The sequence below is a fragment of the Ranitomeya variabilis genome, chromosome 3 (genome assembly GCF_051348905.1).
Source record: "Ranitomeya variabilis isolate aRanVar5 chromosome 3, aRanVar5.hap1, whole genome shotgun sequence".
NCBI lineage: Eukaryota > Metazoa > Chordata > Amphibia > Anura > Dendrobatidae > Ranitomeya > Ranitomeya variabilis.
In genome coordinates, this window is record NC_135234.1 from 407,370,145 (window position 1) to 407,393,490 (window position 23,346).

Here is a 23,346-nt window from a genome sequence, read left to right on the forward strand (position 1 = left end):
GGGTGGGCTTACTGTTGGCTGGGGATTTATCAGGCTGCCAATTTAGCTTACAAATACTGAGGTAAAAATACTGACCAAATAACGTGTGAACGAGGTCTAATACAGGAGGAGATGACATACTGATATATACTATATACAGGAGGAGATGACACACAGGTATATACTATTTACAGGGGAGATGACACACAGGTATATACTATATACAGGAGGAGATGACACACAGATATATACTATATACAGGAGAGATGACACACAGGTATATACTATATAGAGGAGGAGATGACATACAGGTACATACTACATACAGGAGGATATGACATACAGGTATATACTATATACAGGAGGAGATGACACACAGGTATATACTATATACAGGAGCAGATTACCTACAGGTATATAGTATATACAGGAGGAGATGACATACAGGTATATGCTATGTATAGGAGGAGATGACATACAGGTATATACTATATACAGAAGGAGATGACACACAGATATATACTATATATAGGTGAGATGACACACAGGTATATACTATATACAGGGGAGATGACACACAGCAGGTATATACTATATACAGGGGAGATGACATACAGGTATATACTATATACAGGAGATGACATACAGGTGTATACTATATATAAGGGAGATGACAAACATGTATATACTGAGGTGAAAATGAGAGGTGTGAGGTGAAAATGAAAAGGTGTGAGTGCAAAATGAGAGGAGTGAGGGAAAATAGTGGAGTGATCGGAAAATGACAGATGTGAGGTCGAAATGACAAGTGTTAGGGGGGAATGAGAGGAGTGAGGGGGAAAATAAGAGGAGTGAGGGGGAAAACCGGTTTTTACGTACCGATAATAGGATTTTACAGAGTCCACGACAGCTCCCAACGAGAGAGAGGGGATCCGCCCACCATCCGGACAGGAACCTACAGGATTTAAAGGGGCGGTCCCCCTCGCCACTCCAGTTTGTGTTTCAGAGTACAAGGGACACCGCCCATTGAGTTAGTACATTATCATATATACTTAAACATTACTAAATACCATCACCTCTAAAGAGTGATAACTAAAGGCACACCTTCCAATAGAGTGCAGGAATCCAGTGATTAACTACGGGGGGGAATGTGCGGGTGCTGTCGTGGACTCTGTAAAATCCTATTACCGGTACGTAAAAACCGGTTTTCCTATCGCCACGACAGCACCCCAACGAGAGACTTTCAAAGATCCATCACCTGGGTGGGACTACAGCACTAAGTACTGAACGGTCAAAAACTAAACTGGCCTCTGAGGATAAATCAAGACGGTAATGTCTATAAAAGGTGGAAGGAGATGACCACGTTGCCACCTTACATATTACATCTATGGAGACGTCCGCTCTCTCCGCCCAGGATGAGGCCATGGCTCGAGTGGAGTGGGCCCTGATGCCTTCTGGAGGTATCTGACCCTTGGCAGTATAAGCAAGAACTATCGTATCTCTTATCCATCTGGCAATAGATGCTTTTGTTACACTCGCTCCTTTCCTTGGATTCTGAAAGGAAACAAACAGAGCCCTACTCTGCCTCCCTGGTTCTGTCTTGTGCAGGTATTCTAATACTGTTCTTCTGACATCTAGCTTATGACATTTCTGCTCTTCGGCTGAAACGGGATTGTTACGGAATGATGGCAAAACTATTTCCTGACTTCTATGAAATTTGGAGGCTACTTTGGGTAGATACGCTGGATCTGGTTTTAAAACTATTTTATCCTGAAAAACCATTAAATAAGGAGGGTCTATTGACAATGCTTGTAAATCACTCACTCTCCTAGCGGAAGTCAGGGCCACCAGGAAGGCTGTTTTTAAAGCTAAGTTTTTTAAGGAGACAGAGTCTAAAGGCTCAAAGGGAGGCTCTGTCAACGCATCCAATACCAAATTTAAATCCCATGGTGGTAATTTAGGAACATACACTGGGTTACTACGTTCGGTGGCTTTAATAAATCTGGCTACCCATCTATTCCCTGCTACATCACTGTTATATAATGCTCCCAAAGCTGATATTTGGACTCTAAGGGTATTTACCGCTAAGCCCAATTCTCGGCCTTTTTGTAAGAATTCCAAAATAGCCGGAATTGGAACTTTGCCAGAAAAGGGATGTTGGTAAAAGGCAAGGAACTTTTTCCAAGTTTTGGAGTAGATTTTAGTGGTAACTTCTTTCCGGCTATTTAAAAGGGTGGATATCAGAGCTTCTGAAAAACCTCTCCTCCTCAATAACTCCCTCTCAAATTCCACGCCGTCAGATGCAGGGATTCCACATTGGGGTAATGGAATGGACCCTGAGAAAGAAGTTCCGGACGGGCCGGCAATATCCAGGGGTCGGTCACCGACATTGCCCTGAGTACAGAGAACCACGCCCTCCTGGGCCAGAAGGGGGCAATCATGATCACTCTCGCCCCCTCCTCCCTGATCTTTCTGAGGACTATAGGGATCAGACACATTGGGGGAAATGCATATGCCAGTGGGAAATTCCAGTGAATCTGAAGGGAGTCTATTATACAGGGTTTGTCTGCTACCTGAAGCGAAGCAAACTTCCTGGTTTGTCTGTTCTCCCTTGTTGCAAACAAGTCTATATCGGGTAACCCCCACAGGTCTACTATCTGTTTGAATACCCGACGATCTAGAACCCATTCTCCCTGACGAAGAGAATGACGACTGAGGTAATCTGCTTCTGTGTTGAGTTCCCCTCGAATGTGCACGGCTGACAGAGAACGAAAGTGAGCTTCGGCTATGAGGAGTATGTCCGTAGCGGTGTTCATTAGATAACTGGACCTTGTCCCTCCCTGGTGGTTGAGATATGCTACTACTGTTGTGTTGTCTGACTGGATCCTTACATGTGAATCCCGCAGAGATGGTAGCAACCTGAGTAGGGCCTTTTTTACTGCCATAAGCTCTTTCCCATTTGAGGACTCTTGAGCTTCTAAGAGAGACCATTGCCCTTGAGTCCAAACATCTATGTGAGCTCCCCAACCTATCGGACTGGCGTCGGTTGTCACCGTGTTGTCTGGTACTATACTCCAGTGCACCCCTTTTTCTAAATGTTCCATATTTAGCCACCATCTTAGATTGTGTAGAGTGGAGGTGGATAGCCTGAGTTTTCTGCCTAATTGACCTTGAAGACTCTTCTCTGCGTCCAAGACCTGGGCCTGTAATATTCGAGTGTGGAATTGAGCCCACTGGACGGCTGGTATGCAAGATGTTAGGGATCCAAGAAGAGACATAGCGTCTCTCAAAGTCAGATCTGGTGTTTTTATCACAGTACTGACTTTGTGCACAATCGTCTGCTTTTTCTTTTCCGGAAGGAAACATAGTTGGTCTTCCAAGTTTAGCAGAATACCCAAATATGTCTGAGTTGTTGATGGCTCCAATCTTGACTTTTCTATATTGACTAGCCAACCCAAGTCCTGTAAGGAAGATATTACATGCTTTAGTCGACTCCTACACTGAAAAAACGAATTCCCTACTATCAGGCAGTCATCCAAGTAGGGTATAATTAATGTATCTTGCTCTCGGACATAGGCCATTACTTCCGCAATGACCTTAGTAAACACCCTTGGTGCCATTGATAAACCAAATGGCATTGCAGTAAACTGAAAGTGTCTGACCTGATCGTTTAGGCGCAAAGCCATTCTGAGGAATTGTTGATGATCCTTGTGAATAGGCAGATGGTAATACGCATCCTTTAAATCCAGGACTGTCATATAGCATCTGGGAAAAAGAAGTTTAGTCGCCGTTTTAATCGACTCCATCTTAAAGGCATGATATTGCAGATATTTGTTCAATCTCCGTAAATTTATGATGGTTCGGAAGGATCCATCTGGTTTGGAGATTAAAAATAAAGGGGAATAGAAACCTTTCCCCTGCTGATGTTTCGGAACCTCAACTATCACTTCCTTTTGTATTAATGTCTGAACCTCCTTTTCCAGGGCCTTCTGTTGGACTAAGGAATCAGGGGCAGTCAAAATATAAAAATTCGAAGGTCTTTCCCGGAATTCTAATTTTAACCCTGACTTAACTATACCCAGAACCCAATTGCTCGAAGTTATTCTGGCCCACTGAGTATAGAAGTACTTCAATCTGCCCCCTACTGGAATATTAACGGTAATTCCTTCTGCGTCTTGAGGAGGATGAAGAGGCATTAAAGTCTGGACCTTTCTTTTTCGGCTCTGTTGTCTCCCACTCTCGGTTCTGGTAAGGTCTCCGGTACGGGAAGCGTCTCTTGAAGGTATTCCTAAAGGTAGGATTGAATATTTTAGGAAAACCTTTCTTCCTATCCTCAGCTTTAGCTAGGATATCGTCCAATACCGGGCCAAACAGGTACTCACCCCTACACGGAATTGTACAAAGTTTAGCTTTTGCCTGGGAATCCCCCTTCCAGGTTTTAAGCCATAGGGCTCGGCGGGCTGCGTTCGAGAGACCTGCTGACCTGGCTGCCAGCTTCAGGGAATCCACCGATGCATCTGCCAAATACGCCACACCTTCACGTATTTGTGAAAGGGAGCTCAGTATTTTATCTCTGGGTACTTTGGATTTTAGCTGCTCTTCCAGCTGGGTTATCCAAACCATGACAGACCTAGCTGTACTTGTACTTTAGATCGCCGGCTTGAACGCTCCAGCCGAAGACTCCCACACCTTTTTCAACAACATATCTGCTTTCCTATCTGACGGATCTTTCAGCAGGCCTACATCCTCCAGAGGCAGGGTACCAACTTTAGATGTAGAAGCCACCGCTGCGTCCACCTTCGGGACCTTCATCCATTCCGTCAAGTCATTATCGTCAAAGGGATACCTTCTTTTTGCTGATGACGGTAGGAACCCCTTATCCTGTTTATCCCATTCCCGCTTAATAAGGGTCTTAACCGTATCTACTACCGGGAATGACTTACGACTTTTCTGGCACAAGCCCGCAAACATTATGTCTTGCGCCGACCTCGGTTCCCTGTTTTCCGCAATGCCCATGGTTGATCGGACCCCTTTAACTAATATATCCGTATTTTCTACCGAAAAACATGGCCTTCCCTCCTCATCTGAGGATGATGGTGATGAGGAACGGGAACATTCACCCACCGATGGGCTAGATCCAGGAGATATGTCCCTGACCGACTTTTCATGGTGGCTGCCTCTAAGGGAATAACTTATCTCTTCCCTGATGACAGCTCTGAGGTCTGATGAACGAAGGGGGGCTTCCTCTTCTAAGGTCTGAGAGATGCAAGTCTGGCAAAGCCTTTTAGTGTAACTGTCAGGCATTGTAGTCGTGCATAGAGCACATTGCTTATGCTTTGATTTAGATGACTTTTTACCCTAAAACAAAGCACAGAATAATAGACCATGTCAGCATCAGGTGTACTTTTAACACTCACCACAAGCTGACCCCGTGAATACCGATTTTGGAGGAGACGAATCCTTCTGTGACGCTGGGGCGCCTGCATGCCGCTGCCCCCGTACCACTCTGCTGCTGCTTCCTGAGTGGCCGCTACCGCTCTTGCTGCGCTGCTCTGATCCCTCTCCCTGAGGGTGCTCCGCGTCCCCTACTGAGGACATCTTGCTGCACGCCGCATTCCATAGCCGCCTGCCTTTCATATGAGCAGCCGCACTCCTCCCCCGGATTACCCCGGAAGTGTAACAACTACTTCCGGGTTCACCGGCGCCGGTGAGAACGCTGAACCCTGCGCCTGCACTGCGGACCAGGACGGCACTGCCTGACTCCTGGAACGTGCTCCGTATGGCCAGACGAGGAGGGGTCTGCACGCAGGACACCCCCGACGCTGCTTCCGGGCCCCCGATTCTGCCGTTCCCAATGGATACCGCACAGAAGCATGGCGGACCCGGGTAAGACATCCTGCAGGCTCCCGCCGTCCGGACAGGAACCCAAACTGGAGTGGCGAGGGGGACCGCCCCTTTAAATCCTGTAGGTTCCTGTCCGGATGGTGGGCGGATCCCCTCTCTCTCGTTGGGGTGCTGTCGTGGCGATAGGAAAATGAGAGGTGTGAGGGAGAAAATGAGAGATGTGAGGGGGAAAATGAAAGATGTGATGGGGAAAATGAGAGGCGTGATGGGAAAATAAGAGAAGTGAGGTGCTATAACTAACCACAGATATTTACTATGCCCAGGCAACGCCGGGCTCTTCAGCTAGTATTTATATATATTTACTCCTTCTGCATTTTTTGTGGTTTGCCATCTCAAAACCTGAAATTTCACTGTTTTTCCAGAGAGTTTACATCAGTTTATGTAAAGAACATGCCTACAACTCTAAACATTTGGTTTTCAATTTTTTTGTGAATTAAACAACAAATAGGAAACAAATAACTGAAAACTTCAGTGTGCATAACTATTTACCCCCTAAAGTCAGTACTTTGTAGAGCTTCCTTTTGCAGCAATTACAGCTGCTAGTCGCTTTGGATAAGTCTCCTGGAGCTTTCACATCTTCCCACTGGGATTTTTGTCCATTCCTCAATCAAAACTGCTCCAGCTCCTTCAAGTAAGATGGTTTCTTTGGTGACAAGTCTGACCACAGATCACAAAGGTCAGGAGACTGGAACAATGCTGATAAAAAGACAATTGTGGCTGACAAGAATATTAAGGGGGCAGGGAACTTACATTAGTGATACTATTCCAGCACTGAAATAAAAAATTTAAAAAAAACACTGCAGTGGTGCGTTAAATGAATTTTCTCTAGTAAGCGAAGTCGTCTTAATGGCTATAGCTGTAATATCAATGTGGCTTTCCAACATCTCCAAGTGATGGCATTTCATTACAATATACCATCAATTAATGATCAGAGCGGCACTGACCACTGAATGAAAAAGTAACTTTAAGTAGTTGGGCAGAAGTTGATGAAAAAAAAAAAAGAGCACAGTGCAACACATGACCAGGCTCGGTGCGAGGAACTGCAGAACAACCCATCCAAAGAAATGTAGCTGTGCTTTAATACTGGACATATATATCTGATAGAAAGGATTAGAAAATTGGGAGTCTATGCTTTATAGCTTTTCATCATGATGAAGGGCAATCAGTAAAAGATTATAGTACAAATCTAACATCTATGGAGGGGGAAGAAAGAAACAGACACATGAAAGATAAGTATCATCATGATGTAACTGGTGCTTTAGTAACTTATTTGAAAAAAAATAAATAAATAATAACCCTGATATCCTTGGCCTTATATACGGAATGGCAAGGTTGATGAAGCAATGTGCTGGAGTAAGATGGGTCAAACTCATTAAGGCTTCTTTCACACTAGCGTCGGGCTCGGCCCGTCGCAGTGCGTCGGGCCGAGGTTACCGACGCTAGCGTTGTATACGCCGCACAATGGGGGCAGCGCATGCATTTTTCCAGGGCATCCGCCGCCCCATTGTGAGGTGCGGGGAGGTGGGGGCGGAGTTCCGGCAGCGCATGCGCGGTCGGAAAAAGCGGACCGTCGGCGGCAAAAAAAGTTACATGTAGCGTTTTGTGCCAACGGTCTGCCACAACACGGCGCAACCGTCGCACGACGGTTGCGACGTGTGTCAATCCGTCGCAATACGTCGCTTAATGTTAGTCTATGGGGAAAAACCGCATCCTGCAAGCACTTTTGCAGGATGCGTTTTTTCGGCCAAACGACGCATTGCAACGGATTGCAAAAAACGCTAGTGTGAAAGTAGCCTTAGCGGCATGCACACTCGACCACATTTTTGTAGGTAATTTTATGGCGTAAATTAGGTTGAATTTTTTCATTTTTCAGGCAGTCGACCACTCTCTTCCTGGCCGAGTTCTGCCCACTTTTCAAAAAGCAGATCGTGCTAGTCAGGACTGTCGAAAATATCAAAAGTTATTGAATTTTCGCAACATTTCAAGCCCCTTTTATGCTAGAAGCCTGCTGTTAACTGCTTGATAAATCTTACTCATTATACCTTCGTAACGAAATGTATTAAAAATAAAAACTTGCATATGAGCTGCAGTACTAAGACATAGAAAAAAAAACCTCAATGCTCCAGTCACTTTGTAATCTTTTTTTTCCTGCATTTACATTTCATTTTTTTGCTCACTGTGTAAAATATTAAGATAAAATTCTAAATACTAAAGGAAAGATAAAATTGAAAATATAAAATTAAAAATAAAGACAATTCGGCTGATATTTTAGATATTCAATTATATAAACTTTTTTTGTAAATCGTTCTGCACATTTAACAGGAAATCCATTTTTCTTCGGCTTTAAAACACGGCTTTAAAACACGAGAGCCCATTTTGTAGGACAGTACAGCAAGCTGCAAGACATTTGTGTAATGTTTTGGTGACACCTAGTGTTCATTCTTTGTACTGTAGGTATAAAAGAAAATTCAAAGACAAAAAAACCCTCATTCTTTTCAAGTGTACGCCCGTAACATTTTAAAAGTACACCATACAATGAATCAACATGAAAAAGGTAAGTAGCTTTTAAAATTACTTAATTCATTCAATTGTCAAGTCTGAAAATTGCATATGTGACTGGCTCCATCTGAACAAATCCTTAGGCCACGTGCACACACTGAATATTTGGCGAGGTTTTTTTTTACCTCAATATTTGTAAGCCAAAACCAGGTGAGGAACAATCAGAGGAAAAGTATAATAGAAACACATCACCACTTCTGTATTTATCACCCCTCCTGGTTTTGACTTCTAAATACTGAGGTAAAATACAATACTGATGGACAATATTTTTTATGGATACATTGGAAAATTATAATAGATCATTATTACAGTTTAAAGTATCTGTATATCTTTATTTAGCTTAAAAAAAAAAAAAATCACAGATGCAGCACATTTTTTTATTAATGGACAGGGCAATAAGTGCCCTATTTTTATGGACTGTCCAGGAAGTTGAGAAAAGCGGTGAAGGAATTTTTCCCCCAATAAGGGGGCGATTAGCATCTACCTAATGAGGTTTTGCTACAAATAAAAACAGCCCTAAAAACAATTGTGGATTTGCACTATTTTCACAATTTTGCTGCAATTGGAATATTTTTTCCCCCAATTTCTAGTATATATATATATATATATATATATATATATATATATATATATATATATATATAATTGTCTAAGTGGTACTTCCAGCTTTCTGTCGGCAACTTCCGTCACGGAAATCCCGCGTCGCTGATTGGTCTCGCCAGCTGCCTGTTATGGCTGCCGCGACCAATCAGCGACGGCACAGTCCGATTAGTCCCTTCCTACTCCCCTGCAATCAGTGCCCAGCTCCCGCTCCATACTCCCCTCCAGTCACCGCTCACACACGGTTAATGCCAGCGGTAACGGACCGCGTTATACCGCGGGTAACGCACTCCGTAACCGCGGCTATTAACCCTGTGTGACCAAGTTTTTACGATTGATGCTGCCTATGCAGCATCAATAGTAAAAAGATCTAATGTTAAAAATAATAAAAAAAAATAAAAAATCATTATATACTCACCTTCTGCCACCTTTCCCACTCCTCGCGACGCACCGGTGACCGCTCCATGCAAGCAGCAGGTTCCGGTGGCAAGGATGGTATGCGAAAAGGACCTGCCATGACGTCACGGTCATGTGACCGCGATGTCATCACAGGTCCTGCGCGAGAAGGACCTGCCATGACGTCACGGTCATGTGACCGCGAAGTCATCACAGGTCCTGCGCTCATACCAACCCTGGGACCGGAAGCTGCCATGTGCACCGCTCACAGGCGACAGGACTACAAGGGGCCCTCGGAAGGTGAGTATCTGTGACATACGTGGCTGGGCAATATACTACGTAGCTGGGCAATATACTACGTGACTGGCCAATATACTATGTGGCTCTGTGCTGTATACTACGTCAATGTGCAATATACTACGTGGCTCTGTGCTGTATACTACGTCACTGGGCAATATACTACGTCACTGGGCAATATACTACGTCACTGGGCAATATACTACGTCGCTGGGCAATATACTACGTGGCTGGGCAATATACTACGTGGCTGGGCAATACACTACGTGGCTGGGCAATACACTACGTGGCTGGGCAATACACTACGTCGCTGGGCAATACACTACGTCGCTGGGCAATATACTACGTGGCTGGGCAATATACTACGTGGCTGGGCAATATACTACGTGGTTGGGAAATATACTACGTGGCTGGGCAATATACTACGTCGCTGGGCAATATACTACGTCGCTGGGCAATATACTACGTGGCTGGGCAATATACTACGTCGCTGGGTAATATACTACGTGGCTGGGCAATATACTACGTGGTTGGGCAATATACTACGTGGCTGGGCAATATACTACGTGGCTGGGCAATATACTACGTGGCTGGGCAATATACTACGTGGCTGGGCAATATACTACGTGGCTGGGCAATACACTACGTCGCTGGGCAATACACTACGTCGCTGGGCAATACACTACGTGGCTGGGCAATATACTACGTCGCTGGGCAATATACTACGTGGCTGGGCAATATACTACGTGGCTGGGCAATATACTACGTGGCTGGGCAATATACTACGTAACTGGGCAATATACTACGTCGCTGGGCAATACACTACGTCGCTGGGCAATATACTACGTGGCTGGGCAATATACTACGTCGCTGGGCAATATACTACGTCGCTGGGCAATATACTACGTGGCTGGGCAATATACTACGTCGCTGGGCAATATACTACGTCGCTGGGCAATACACTACGTCGCTGGGCAATATACTACGTGGCTGGGCAATATACTACGTCGCTGGGTAATATACTACGTGGCTGGGCAATATACTACGTGGTTGGGAAATATACTACGTGGCTGGGCAATATACTACGTGGACATGCATATTCTAGAATACCAGATGCGTTCGAATCGGGCCACCATCTAGTATTATATAATAAAATGAATGGTGTCAATCAGAAGTACAACTCGATCTGAAAATAACAAACCCTCATATAGCGATGTCCAGGGAAAAATAAAATAATAATAATAATTATTATTAGTATCATTATTATAATATTATAAAAAGTTATGGCTCTTGGAAAACGGAGGTAAAAAAATAATACAAAAATGAAAAAAATAGCCATCTAGGGAAGGAATTAAAACTTCAGCTAAAGTCATCAAGACCTACAAACATTTATCCAATGTGCAAGAACAAATTTAGACTAGAATTCTAATTAGGCAGCAAAGAGATCAATTAGCATGTATAATCTCATTTTCTAAAGATAACTCACAAAAAACCCAAACATGCATCATCTGGGGCTGGACATGAAAAAATTGCACCCAAGGTGAGAGAATGCAGTTGTGGGTCATTTACATAAAAAAAACAAAAAAACAAAGGAACGCATGGAGAGATTTCTGAAACTTAGCACAGGTGAACAGGAAATGAAGGCAGCAACCTGGTAGATAGCGCCGAGCATCTTAACCACTTTTTCTTTGTACAGAAAAGTCTCCTGCAGGGTTTTGGAAAACATTGCACTTACCGGTATACTCCAAATCTGCAGGCCATCTGTGTATCCAATCATCAAAAGCAAAGGGGGATCGTTCCCCGTACTGTGCATTTCATGAAACTCCATATTCCGGTACGCATCTGGAATCGACAAATAGACAATGGTCTCAAAAAAAAAAAAATATCGACCAGAAAAAGGCACAATCACAGTGCTCCCTTCCTGCCAACTAATTATCAGCTGTGGCAAGTTAGCAGTATCTGGCAAAAAAAAAAAAAAAAATCCTCATAAATCAATTATTTTATTTTAAAGATGAATCTTTAAAAATCCCCAAAAAAAGAAAACATTTGTGCTCATCTTTAATGTGCCACCCTCCGCAGTCCGGCAGTACTACATATAGGGACAAGCAGGGAGCATCGATCTCTATTTGTTCGCTTTTGTCTAAGTAGAGATGAATACTCATGAACTGCAGTGTGGTTTTTAGCTTTTTTTTTTTTTTTTGTGTGTGTGCTGTTTTGGGGATCATTAAAAGATATTTCAATAAAATAACTGTTTTATGGAGATTTATTTTGATAACCAGATTAATTATCCTCTATACACAATAGTTAGCCCAAGTTATCAATATGGGTATCTACTAGTGAAGAGTGAACGTGCTCAGATAAGGCGTTATCCAAGCATGCCATAACACATGCAGGGAATCGGCATGTGTGGCCGCTCTTGAACAACCGTGAGACTTGCAGCTGCGGGGACCTGGACAGATTATTCGAGCACGCAGAAGATGCTCAGTTAGCACATGAGCATTCTCGGATAACACCTTATCTGAGCACGTCCGCTCATCACTAGTAGCAATTACTTTAGAGATACTTATTTTGCATAAAGGAAGGAAAAAAAAAAATTGTATTTGTTGTCTAGAATTCACTCTGTGAAACAAATCCATCTAGGCGAGTCCTACAGCTTCACTAAAGAGGAAATGTAATTACTGATGCCATTTTATGCTTTGACTTCCAAGCTGTATACTAGCAAAACAAAGTTATTAAGAAGTATGTCAAGAAATAATGGGTAATAATAATAATTATGGTATTGGCAAAACATAATAGCCTTACCATTTAAATCTGAATTTTCAAATCGGACCCAAACTATTTTCTCTTTTTCGTCAGTTGTAGGTGATCCACTGTAAGCCTAATACAAGCAAAGAAAATAAACAAAAACAAAACCATGAGTGTTAATATAGATACCCTTGTAATTTAACCTCTTCACAATAAAACCTTTCCTTGCAGATAAAAAAAGAACAAGCTATTCCTTGCTGATAGGCTTGCAACCAGCGGTACACCTAACCTTTCTGCTGCCAGAGTTAGAAAGCATCACCAAACTGGAGCAAGAGAAAGTGAACAGCCAAGAAAAAAAATATACAACTTTCAAAGAGAAATCTGCTCCACATAAGAGCATACATCTATATATTAGTACAGACCAAAAGTTTGGACACACCTTCTCATTTAAAGGTTTTTCTGTATTTTCATGACTATGAAAATTGTACATTCACACTGAAGGCATCAAAATTATGAATTAACACATGTGGAATTATAAACTTAACAAAAAAGTGTGAAACAACTGAAAATATGTCTTATATTCTAGGTTCTTCAAAGTAGCCACCTTTTGCTTTGATGACTGCTTTGCACACTCTTGGCATTCTCTTGATGAGCTTCAAGAGGTAGTCACTGGGAATGGTCTTCCAACAATCTTGAAAGAGTTTCCAGAGATGCTTAGCACTTGTTGGCCCTTTTGCCTTCACTCTGCGGTCCAGCTCACCCCAAACCATCTCGATTGGGTTCAGGTCTGGTGACTGGAGGCCAGGTCATCTGGCGTAGCACCCCCATCACTCTCCTTCTTGGTCAAATAGCCCTTACACAGCCTGGAAGTGTGTTTGGGGTCATTGTCCTGTTGAAAAATAAATGATGGTCCAACTAAACGCAAACCGGATGGCATAGCATGCCGCTGCAAGATGCTGTGGTGGCCATGCTGGTTCAGTATGCCTTCAATTTTGAATAAATCCCCAACAGTGTCACCAGCAAAGCACCCCCACACCATCACACCTCGTCCTCCATGCTTCTCGGTGGGAAACAGGCATGTAGAGTCCATCCGTTCACCTTTTCTGTGACGCAAAAAGACACGGTGGTTGGAACCAAAGATGTCAAATCTGGATTCATCAGACCAAAGCACAGCTTTCCGCTGGTCTAATGTCCATTCCTTGTGTTCTTTAGCCCAAACAAGTCTCTTCTGCTTGTTGCCTGTCCTTAGCAGTGGTTTCCTAGCAACTATTTTACCATGAAGGCCTGCTGCACAAAGTCTCCTCTACAGTTGTTGTAGAGATGTGTCTGCTGCTAGAACTCTGTGTGGCATTGACCTGGTCTCTAATCTGAGCTGCTGTTAACCTGCGATTTCTGAGGCTGGTGACTCGGATAAACTTATCCTCAGAAGCAGAGGTGACTCTTGGTCTTCCTTTCCTGGGGGGGTCCTCATGTGAGCCAGTTTCTTTGTAGCGCTTGATGGTTTTTGCCACTGCACTTGGGGACACTTTCAAAGTTTTCCCAATTTTTTGTACTGACTGACCTTCATTTCTTAAAGTAATGATGGCCACTGGTTTTTCTTTACTAAGCTGCTTTTTTTCTTGCCATAATACAAATTCTAACAGTCTATTTAGTAGGACTATCAGCTGTGTATCCACCAGACTTCTGCACAACAAAACTGATGGTCTCAACCCCATTTATAAGGCAAGAAATCCCACTTATTAAACCTGACAGGGCACACCAGTGAAGTGAAAACCCATTCCCGGTGACTACCTCTTGAAGCTCATGAAGAGAATGCCAAGAGTGTGCAAAGCAGTCATCAAAGCAAACGGTGGCTACTTTGAAGAACCTAGAATATAAGACATATTTTCAGTTGTTTCACACTTTTTTGTTAAGTATATAATTCCACATGTGTTAATTCATAGTTTTGATGCCTTCAGTGTGAATGTACTATTTTCATAGTCATGAAAATACAGAAAAATCTTAAAATGAGAAGGTGTGTCCAAACTTTTGGTCTGTACTGTATGTATGTATGTATGTATCTATTATATTTATATACACACACACACCCCTATTTGACACACTGCAAGTTTTCCCACGTACAAAGAATGGAGAGGTCTGTAATTGTTATCATAGGTACACCACAACTGTGAAACAGAATCTAAAATAAAAAATCATGTTGTATGATTTTTACATACCGTAATTAATTTGCATTTTATTGCCTGAGATAAGTATTTGCTCGTCTACCAACCAGCAAGAATTCTGGCCCTCACAGACCTGTTCGTTTTTTTAAAGAAAAACTCATACTGTGCACTCATCTGTATTAATTGCTCATGTTTCAACTTGTTGCCTGTGTAAAAAACACATGTCCACACACTCACACTCCAATCTCTCCACCATGGCCAAAACCAAAAGAGCTGTCTAAGGACACCAGGGACAAAACGGAGATGGGCTACAGGACAATAGTCAAGCAGCTTGGTAAGAAGGCAACAGCTGGTGGCACAATTATTAGAAAATGGAAGAAACACAAGATGACTGTCAATCTCCAAGCAAGATCTCAACTCGTGGGCAAGTATGATTCTGAGAAAGGTCAGGAGTCATCCCAGAACTGCATGCCAGGACCTTGTCTATATCCTGAAGAGAGCTGGGACCACAGTCTCAAACATTATCATTAGTAACACACTACGCTGTCTTGGATTAAAATCCTGCCGGGCACACAAGTTCCCACTGCACATGCCAGCATATCTCTGGATGACCCAGAGGAGGCATGGGAGAAGGTCACGTGGTCAGATGAGGCCAAAATAGTACTTTTTAGTAACAACTCCACTTGCCATGCTTGGAGGAAGAAGGATGTGTACAACCCAAACAACACCAACCAACCTTGAAGCATGGTGGGGGAAACATCATACTTTGGCGACAGCCCCGAACCCTGAAAAATCTGGAGATCTGTATGGAGGAGGAGTGGAACAAAATCCCTGCCACAGTGTGTGCAAACTTGGTCAAGAACTACAGGAAATGTCTGACCTCTGTAATTGCAAAGGTTTCTGTACCAAATATTAAATTATGTTTTTCTATTGTATGAAATACTCATTTCATGGAATAAAGTGCTAATGCCCCTCCCTATTCCTCTCTGACAATCCCTTCACTGGCTCCACATTGCCCAGAGACTTCATTTCAGAACCCTAACCATGGCATGCAAAGCCATCCCCAACCAATCTCCTCCATACAACTGTGATAGTCTCCCGGTACTTACCTGCGCGCAACCTCCGATCCTCACAAAATCTTTTTCTCTACTCCCCTCTTATTTCCTCTTCTCACAATCGCATACAAGATTTTTCCCCCTACTCTGGAACTCTCTACCACAACATGTCAGACTCTCGCCTACGATGGAAACCTTCAAAAGGAACCTTAAGACCCACCTCTTCCGACAAGCCTACAAACTGCAGTGACCCTTGTTCCACCAAACCACTGCACGACCAGCTCTACCCTAGCCTACTGTATCCTCACCCATCCCTTGTAGATTGTGAGCCCTCGGGGGCAGGGGCAGGTCTCCTCCTGTACCAGTCGGTGACTCATTTTCTTCAAGATTATTGGACTTATTTTTTGTTATGTACACCCCTTTTCACATATAAAGCGCAATGGAATAAATGGTGTTATAATAATAAATAATGTAAAAATCATACAATGTGACATTCGGTTTTTTTTGTTTGTTTGTTTTTTTTTAAGATTCTGTCTCTCACAGTTCACATATACATGTGATATAAATTACAGGCCTCTGTACGCTGACGACGTGTTATTGTTCTTGGAAGATGCACAGGAGTCTCTGGGGGCCGCTATGAACAGTATTTCTAAATTTGGGGCTCTTTCCGGATTATGTATTAATTGGGAGAAGTCTGTGTTGTTGCCCATGGACGCGGCGGCTCCTCTGACTCTTGACCCTGGGGTTCCCTTAAGAGTAGTACATGAGTTTAAGTATCTGGGCATTGTGGTTTCGGACAAAATAGAGGACTATGTGCGGCTCAACCTGACTCCTTTGCTTGGGAAGTTCCAGCAGAAGATTGGGGCCTGGAAGAAGCTATTTCTGTCGGTCGCAGGCAGAGCCAATTTGATCAAAATGATACTTATGCCTCAGCTCCTCTACATCTTGCATAATGCTCCAGTGTGGCTGCCTCAGAGTAAATTTTATAGGATCAATACTCTATTTAGGGATTTAATTTGGAGGGGTGGACGGGCGCGCATCAAACTGGAACATCTGCAAAGGGCAAAACATGAGGTTGGTCTGGCGGTCCCCAACCCATAGATTTACTATATAGCATCTCAATGCCAGCACATAGTAGGTTGGGGAGAGCCAGAACAGAGCTCTTCAGCGGGGATAATCATTGAACGCGCGGTAGGGAAGGGCCCATTGTTAGCCAGTCTTGAAGCAGGTAGATTCAGAATTAACCCCCAAAAATTCCCAACAATAGCTATGATGGGGAAGGTATGGCAAAAAATTAAGCAATGGAGGGGAGTAACGGAATTTACGAGATATACGCCAATTTGGTTTGAACCTAGGTTGGCAGAGCTCATGAGATTGCGGGGGTTCGGTGAGCGGAGGCGCATTGGCATTTGGTTCATGTCTCAGTTGCTTGATGGGGATGTTATTAAAACATTCAAGACACTTAGGACTGAGTTTCCTTTAACCTAGAAGTCATTCTTTCAGTACCTGCAGTTGAGACATGCCCTAAACTGTCAAAATGAGGTGTCGCGCGTGAATCTGCAGTCAGATAGCTTGTTGAATCTTATTGGGCCTCGGAGGAGTATGAGGGGGTTCATCACCTTGATGTACAGGGGTCTGATGGATACCTTTTTATGGAAGCATCCGTTAAGGATTAAGGACAAATGGGTGGCGGATGTGGGCCCTTTGTCGGAGTCCCAGTGGGAGTCCATACTTCAATATATCCCCAGGGCTTCCCTGAGTGAGGCTAAGAGGGTGCCACAGTTATACCTGGTGTATAGGGTGTACAGGACCCCGGCATGGATGAGGAAGGCAGGACTGAGAGGTGACTCAGAATGTCCCATGTGTGGTGAGGAAAGCACTGATCTGCTACATATGATGTGGTCGTGTGCTTGCCTACAACCCTTTTGGGTGAAGGTGCTTAACTTGATCCAGGAGGTGACAGGAGTAGATGTGGTGCGTAACCCGCTGACTTGCCTTTTGGGCTGTATGGATGATATTGCTATGGATGAATGTGGAAGGCTGACTATCGCAAGATTGTTGTATGCTGCAAGAAAGCTTATCGCAATGCACTGGTTGGATGAAAAACCGCCAGGGAAAAAGGAATTTATCAACAAGATAAATTTTATTGTCCTTATGGAAAGAAATATATACAGTAAGAGAGGTCAGAATACAAAATTTGAAAATGTGTGGGGTGGATGGATGGATTACCCAGGTGTGGCGTCTGCTGAGTTACTGCAAAGTAGAATGGGTGTTGTGTAGTTGATTCTGGGGGGACTCCTACATGTACAGGTGTGTTTTTGTAAAGCTTGTTATCTTTTCTCAAGAGGTGATGCTGTCAGATGGTTGTATTGGATAATGGGCAAGAGATTGGGGGGAGGGGGAGGGGGGTTGGTTAGGTGGTAAGGGTGTTGTTTAGTAAAATGAAAATATATTATCAGGTCATGTATCTAATGTACGGTATTTGTCTGGAAATTGTATCGGACTGTGTTAATGGCGTGTCATATGCTTTAATAAAAAATACATGATTTAAAAAAAAAAAAAAAAAATTACAGGCCTCTCTATTCTTTGTAGATGGGAAAATTGGCAAAATCGGTAGTATCAAATACTTCATTTCCTCATTGTGTTCATTTATGTCTATACACATACACACAAACACACACACACACACGTCATTGACCATGGCCTCCCATGTAGTTCTGAACCAAATACTTGACCTTTCTTAGAATCATCCTTATCCCACTAGGCGAGATGGGGGTCTCTGCATCCTGGTTCCAGCCCGGTGTTCTGGATAGCCCACCTTACTTGCGGTAAGCACCATCTTTCATCGCCCATTACTAGTGACTTTGTGTCACTTTACTGCACTCATGAGTTAGGTGGTTTCTTGCGGCTTTGCACACTACCAGTCTGTTGATCTTTACAGACTGGTTTATTACCTGGGCTCCGCTCACCGGGGGGAAATCGGTTTCCGCTCTCCATCCTTATGCACCTTGTATTCAATTTTGTATACATTCTATTTTTATGTGGTTTAATGCATGTATTGACTTCTTGTATATTTAATAAATTTGTATACCCATTATACTCCTTTATCCTCTTTGTTTTCATTATCAGAATGGAGTGGGTGGCCTTTTTTGCAGGCTTTGGGTTCTTTACCACTATTTAGTGCTAAATAGCCCTTTCTGTTTCCTTTTGAAACATGTGCTCTGGTTCTGTTGTTGAGATCTTGCTTGGAGCCCCAGACCAAGGAAGATTGACAGTCATCTTGAGTGTCTTCAATTTTCTAATAATTGCACCAACAGTTGTTGCCTTCTCACCAAGCTGCTTGTCTATGGTCCTGTATCCCATCCCAGCTTTGTGCAGGTCTACAATTTTGTCCCTGGTGTCCTTAGGGTATGCTTCCACGTGGCGTATTTACTGCGGATTGGATGCTGCATACATCCGCAGCGTCCAATCCGCAGCATCCAGATGTAACAGCATAGTGGAGGGGAATTTATGAAATCCCATCTCCACTATGCGTACTAAAACGCAGATGGCAAATCTGCGTTTACGCACATGTGGCGCGTCTTTATAGACAGCAGAATGTCTTTTTATCTTGCGGAGATGCACTGTCTCCGCAAGATAAATAGCACCGTTCTATGTATAGGATGCGGTGATTCCGCATGTGTTCAATGAACACATGCGGAATCACCGCGCTTACAAAAGACGGCATCGCTTTGGACGGAGTGGGGATCCACTGCGTCCAAAGTGCTCGGAATACGCCACGTAGAAACACAGCCTTAGACAGCTCTTTGGTCTTGCCATGGTGGAGATGTTGGAGTGTGATTGAGTGTGTGGACAGGTGTATTTTATACAGGTAACAAGTTCAAACAGGTGCAATTAATACAGGTAATGAATGCAGAATAGGGGGGCTTCTTAACCCCTTTACCCCCAAGGGTGGTTTGCACGTTAATGACCGGGCCAATTTTTACAATTCTGACCACTGTCCCTTTATGAGGTTATAACTCTGGAACGCTTCAACGGAACCCGATGACTCTGACACTGTTTTCTCGTGACATATTGTACTTCATGATAGTGGTAAAAAAAATTTTGATATTACCTGCGTTTATTTGTGAAAAAAACGGAAATTTGCCGAAAATTTTGAAAATTTCGCAATTTTCCAAATTTTTATGCAATTAAATCACAGAGATGTGTCACACCAAATACTTAATGAGTAACATTTCTCACATGTCTACTTTACATCAGCACAATTTTGGAACCAAATTTTTTTTTTGTTAGGGAGTCATAAGGGTTAAAAGTTGACCAGAAATTTCTCATTTTTACAACACCATTTTTTTTTTTAGGGACCACATCTCATTTGAAGTCATTTTGAGGGGTCTATATGATAGAAAATAACCAAGTGTGACACCATTCTAATAACTGCACCCCTCAAGGTGCTCAAAACCACATTTAAGAAGTTTATTAACCCTTCAGGTGTTTCACAGGAAATTTTGGAATGTTTGAATAAAAATGAACATTTAACTTTTTTTCACAAAAAATTTACTTCAGCTCCAATTTGTTTTATTTTACCAAGGGTAACAGGAGAAAATGGACCCAAAAGTTGTTGTACAATTTGTCCTGAGCACGCGATACCCCATATGTGGGGGTAAACCACTGTTTGGGCACATGGCAGAGCTCAGAAGCGAAGGAGCGCCATTTGACTTTTCAATGCAAAACTGACAGGAATTGAGATGGCACGCCATCTTGCGTTTGGAGAGCCACTGATGTGCCTAAATATTGAAACCCCCCACAAGTGACACCATTTTGGAAAGTACACCCCCTAAGGAACTTATCTAAATGTCTGGTGAGCACTTTGACCCATCAAGTGATTCACAGAAGTTTATAATGCAGAGCCGTAAAAATAAAAAATCATATTTTTTCACAACAATTTCACCCCCAATTTTTTATTTTCCCAAGGGTAAGAGAAGAAATTGGACCCCAAAAGTTGTTGTACAATTTGTCCTGAGTACGCTGATACCCCATATGTGGGGGTTAACCACTGTTTGGGCGCATGGGAGAGCTCAGAAGGGAAGGAGCGCCGTTTGACTTTTCAATGCAAAATTGACAGGAATTGAGATGGGATGCCATGTTGCGTTTGGAGAGCCCCTGATGTGCCTAAACATTGAAACCCCCCACAAGTGACACCATTTTCGAAAGTAGACCCCCTAAGGAACTCATCTAGATGTGTTGTGAGAGCTTTGAACCCCCAAGTGTTTCACTACAGTTTATAACGCAGAGCCGTGAAAATAAAAATTATTTTTTTTTTTCCACAAAAATTATTTTTTAGCCCCCAGTTTTGTATTTTTCCAAGGGTAACAGTTGAAATTGGACCCCAAAAGTTGCTGTCCAATTTGTCCTGAGTACGCTGATACCCCATATGTGGGGGGGAACCACCATTTGAGCGCATGGCAGAGCTCGGAAGCGAAGGAGCGTCATTTGGAATGCAGGCTTAGATGGATTGGTCTGCAGGCGTCACATTGCGTTTGCAGAGCCCCTAATGTACCTAAACAGTAGAAACCCCCCACAAGTGACACCATATTGGAAACTAGTCCCCGCAAGGAACCTATCTAGATGTGTTGTGAGAACTTTGAACCCCCAAGTGTTTCACTACAGTTTATAACGCAGAGCCGTGAAAATAAAAAATCCTTTTTTTTCCACAAAAATTATTTTTTAGCTCCCAGTTTTGTATTTTCCCAAGGGTAACAGGAGAAATTGGACCCCAAAAGTTGTTGTCCAATGTGTCCTGAGTACGCCGATACCCCATATGTTGGGGTAAACCCCTGTTTGGGCGCACGGGAGAGCTCGGAAGGGAAGGAGCACTGTTTTACTTTTTCAACGCAGAATTGGCTGGAATTGAGATCGGACGCCATGTCGCGTTTGGAGAGCCCCTGATGTGCCTAAACAGTGGAAACCCCCCAATTATAACTGAAACCCTAATCCAAACACATCCCTAACCCTAACCACACCCCTAACCCTGACACACCCCTAACCCTAATCCCAACCCTATTCCCAACCGCAAATGTAATCCAAACCCTAACTTTAGCCCCAACCCTAACCCTAACTTTAGCCCTAACCCTAACTTTAGCCCCAACCCTAACTGTAGCCCTAACCCTAGCCCTAGCCCTAATGGGAAAATGGAAATAAAAACATTTTTTTATTTTTTTTATTTTCCGCTAACTAAGGGGGTGATGAAGGGGGGTTTGATTTACTTTTATAGCGGGTTTTTTAGCGGATTTTTATGATTGGCAGCCGTCACACACTGAAAGACGCTTTTTATTGCAAAAATTTTTTTGGGCGTTACCCCATTTTGAGAGCTATAATTTTTCCATATTTTGGTCCACAGAGTCATGTGAGGTCTTGTTTTTTGCGGGACGAGTTGACGTTTTTATTGGTGACATTTTCAGGCACATGACATTTTTTGATCGCTTTTTATTCTGATTTTTGTGAGGCAGAATGACCAAAAACCAGCTATTCATGAAATTCTTTTGGGGGAGACGTTTATACCGTTCCGCGTTTGGTAAAATGGATAAAGCAGTTTTATTCTTCGGGTCAGTACGATTACAGCGATACCTCATTTATATCATTTTTTTATGTTTTGGCACTTTTATACGATAAAAACTTTTATAGAAAAAATTATTTTTGCATCGCTTTATTCTGAGGACTATAACTTTTTTATTTTTTCTTTGATGACGCTGTATGGCGGCTCGTTTTTTGCGGGACAAGATGACGTTTTCAGCGGTACCATGGTTATTTATATCCGTCTTTTTGATCACGTGTTATTCCACTTTTTGTTTGGCGGTATGAGAATAAAGCGTTGTTTTTTGCCTCTTTTTTTTTTTTTTTAACGGTGTTCACTGAAGGGGTTAACTAGTGGGACAGTTTTATAGGTCGGGTCGTTACGGACGCGGCGATACAAAATGTGTGTACTTTTATTGTTTTTTTTATTATTTAGATAAAGAAATGTATTTATAGGAACAATATTTATTTTTTTTGTTGAATTTTTTTGGGGATTTTTTTTTTTTTTTTTTTTTTTTCTTTACACATGTGAATATTTTTTTTTTTTATACTATAACATTGCCCCAGGGAGGAGCATCATGTTATAGTGTAAGATCGCCGATCTGACACTTTGTTGTGCACTGTTTCAGATCGGCGATCTGACGTGCACAGCTCCTGGAGGCTTCACGGTGCCTGCTCTGAGCAGGCGCTGTGAAGCCACCTCCCTGCAGGACACGGATGCCAGGGCCATCTTGGATCCGGGCCTGCTGCAGGGAGGAGGAGGTAAGAGACCCTCGGAGCAACGCGATCACATCACGTTGCTCTGGGGGTCTCAGAGAAGCACGCAGGGAGCCCCCTCCCTGCGCGATGCTTCCCTATACCGCCGGAACACTGAGATCATGTTTGATCGCAGTGTGCTGAGGGCTAATGTGCTGGGGGCGGTCCGTGACCGCTCCTGGCACATAGTGCCGGATGTCAGCTGTGATAATCAGCTGACACCCGGCCGCGATCGGCCGTGAGCGCGGCCGATCGCATATGACGTACTATCCCGTCGGTGGTCATACGGGCCCACCCCACCTCGACGGGATAGTACGTCTAATGTC

General features: G+C 43.2%; 1 protein-coding gene across 10 annotated transcripts in view; it reads right to left on the reverse strand.

Annotated features, from left to right (window-relative positions):
* BCAS3 (BCAS3 microtubule associated cell migration factor) overlaps nt 1-23,346 on the reverse strand; it is a 1,590,540-nt gene that overhangs the window by 1,523,661 nt on the left and 43,533 nt on the right. For all 10 annotated transcript variants that reach the window (XM_077296228.1, XM_077296227.1, XM_077296225.1 and 7 more), the window contains 2 exons: nt 12,535-12,610; nt 11,468-11,574 (listed from right to left, as the gene is read on the reverse strand). In XM_077296228.1, the coding sequence (XP_077152343.1) occupies nt 11,468-11,574; nt 12,535-12,610 (183 nt within the window). The remainder of the gene's footprint in view (nt 1-11,467; nt 11,575-12,534; nt 12,611-23,346) is intronic.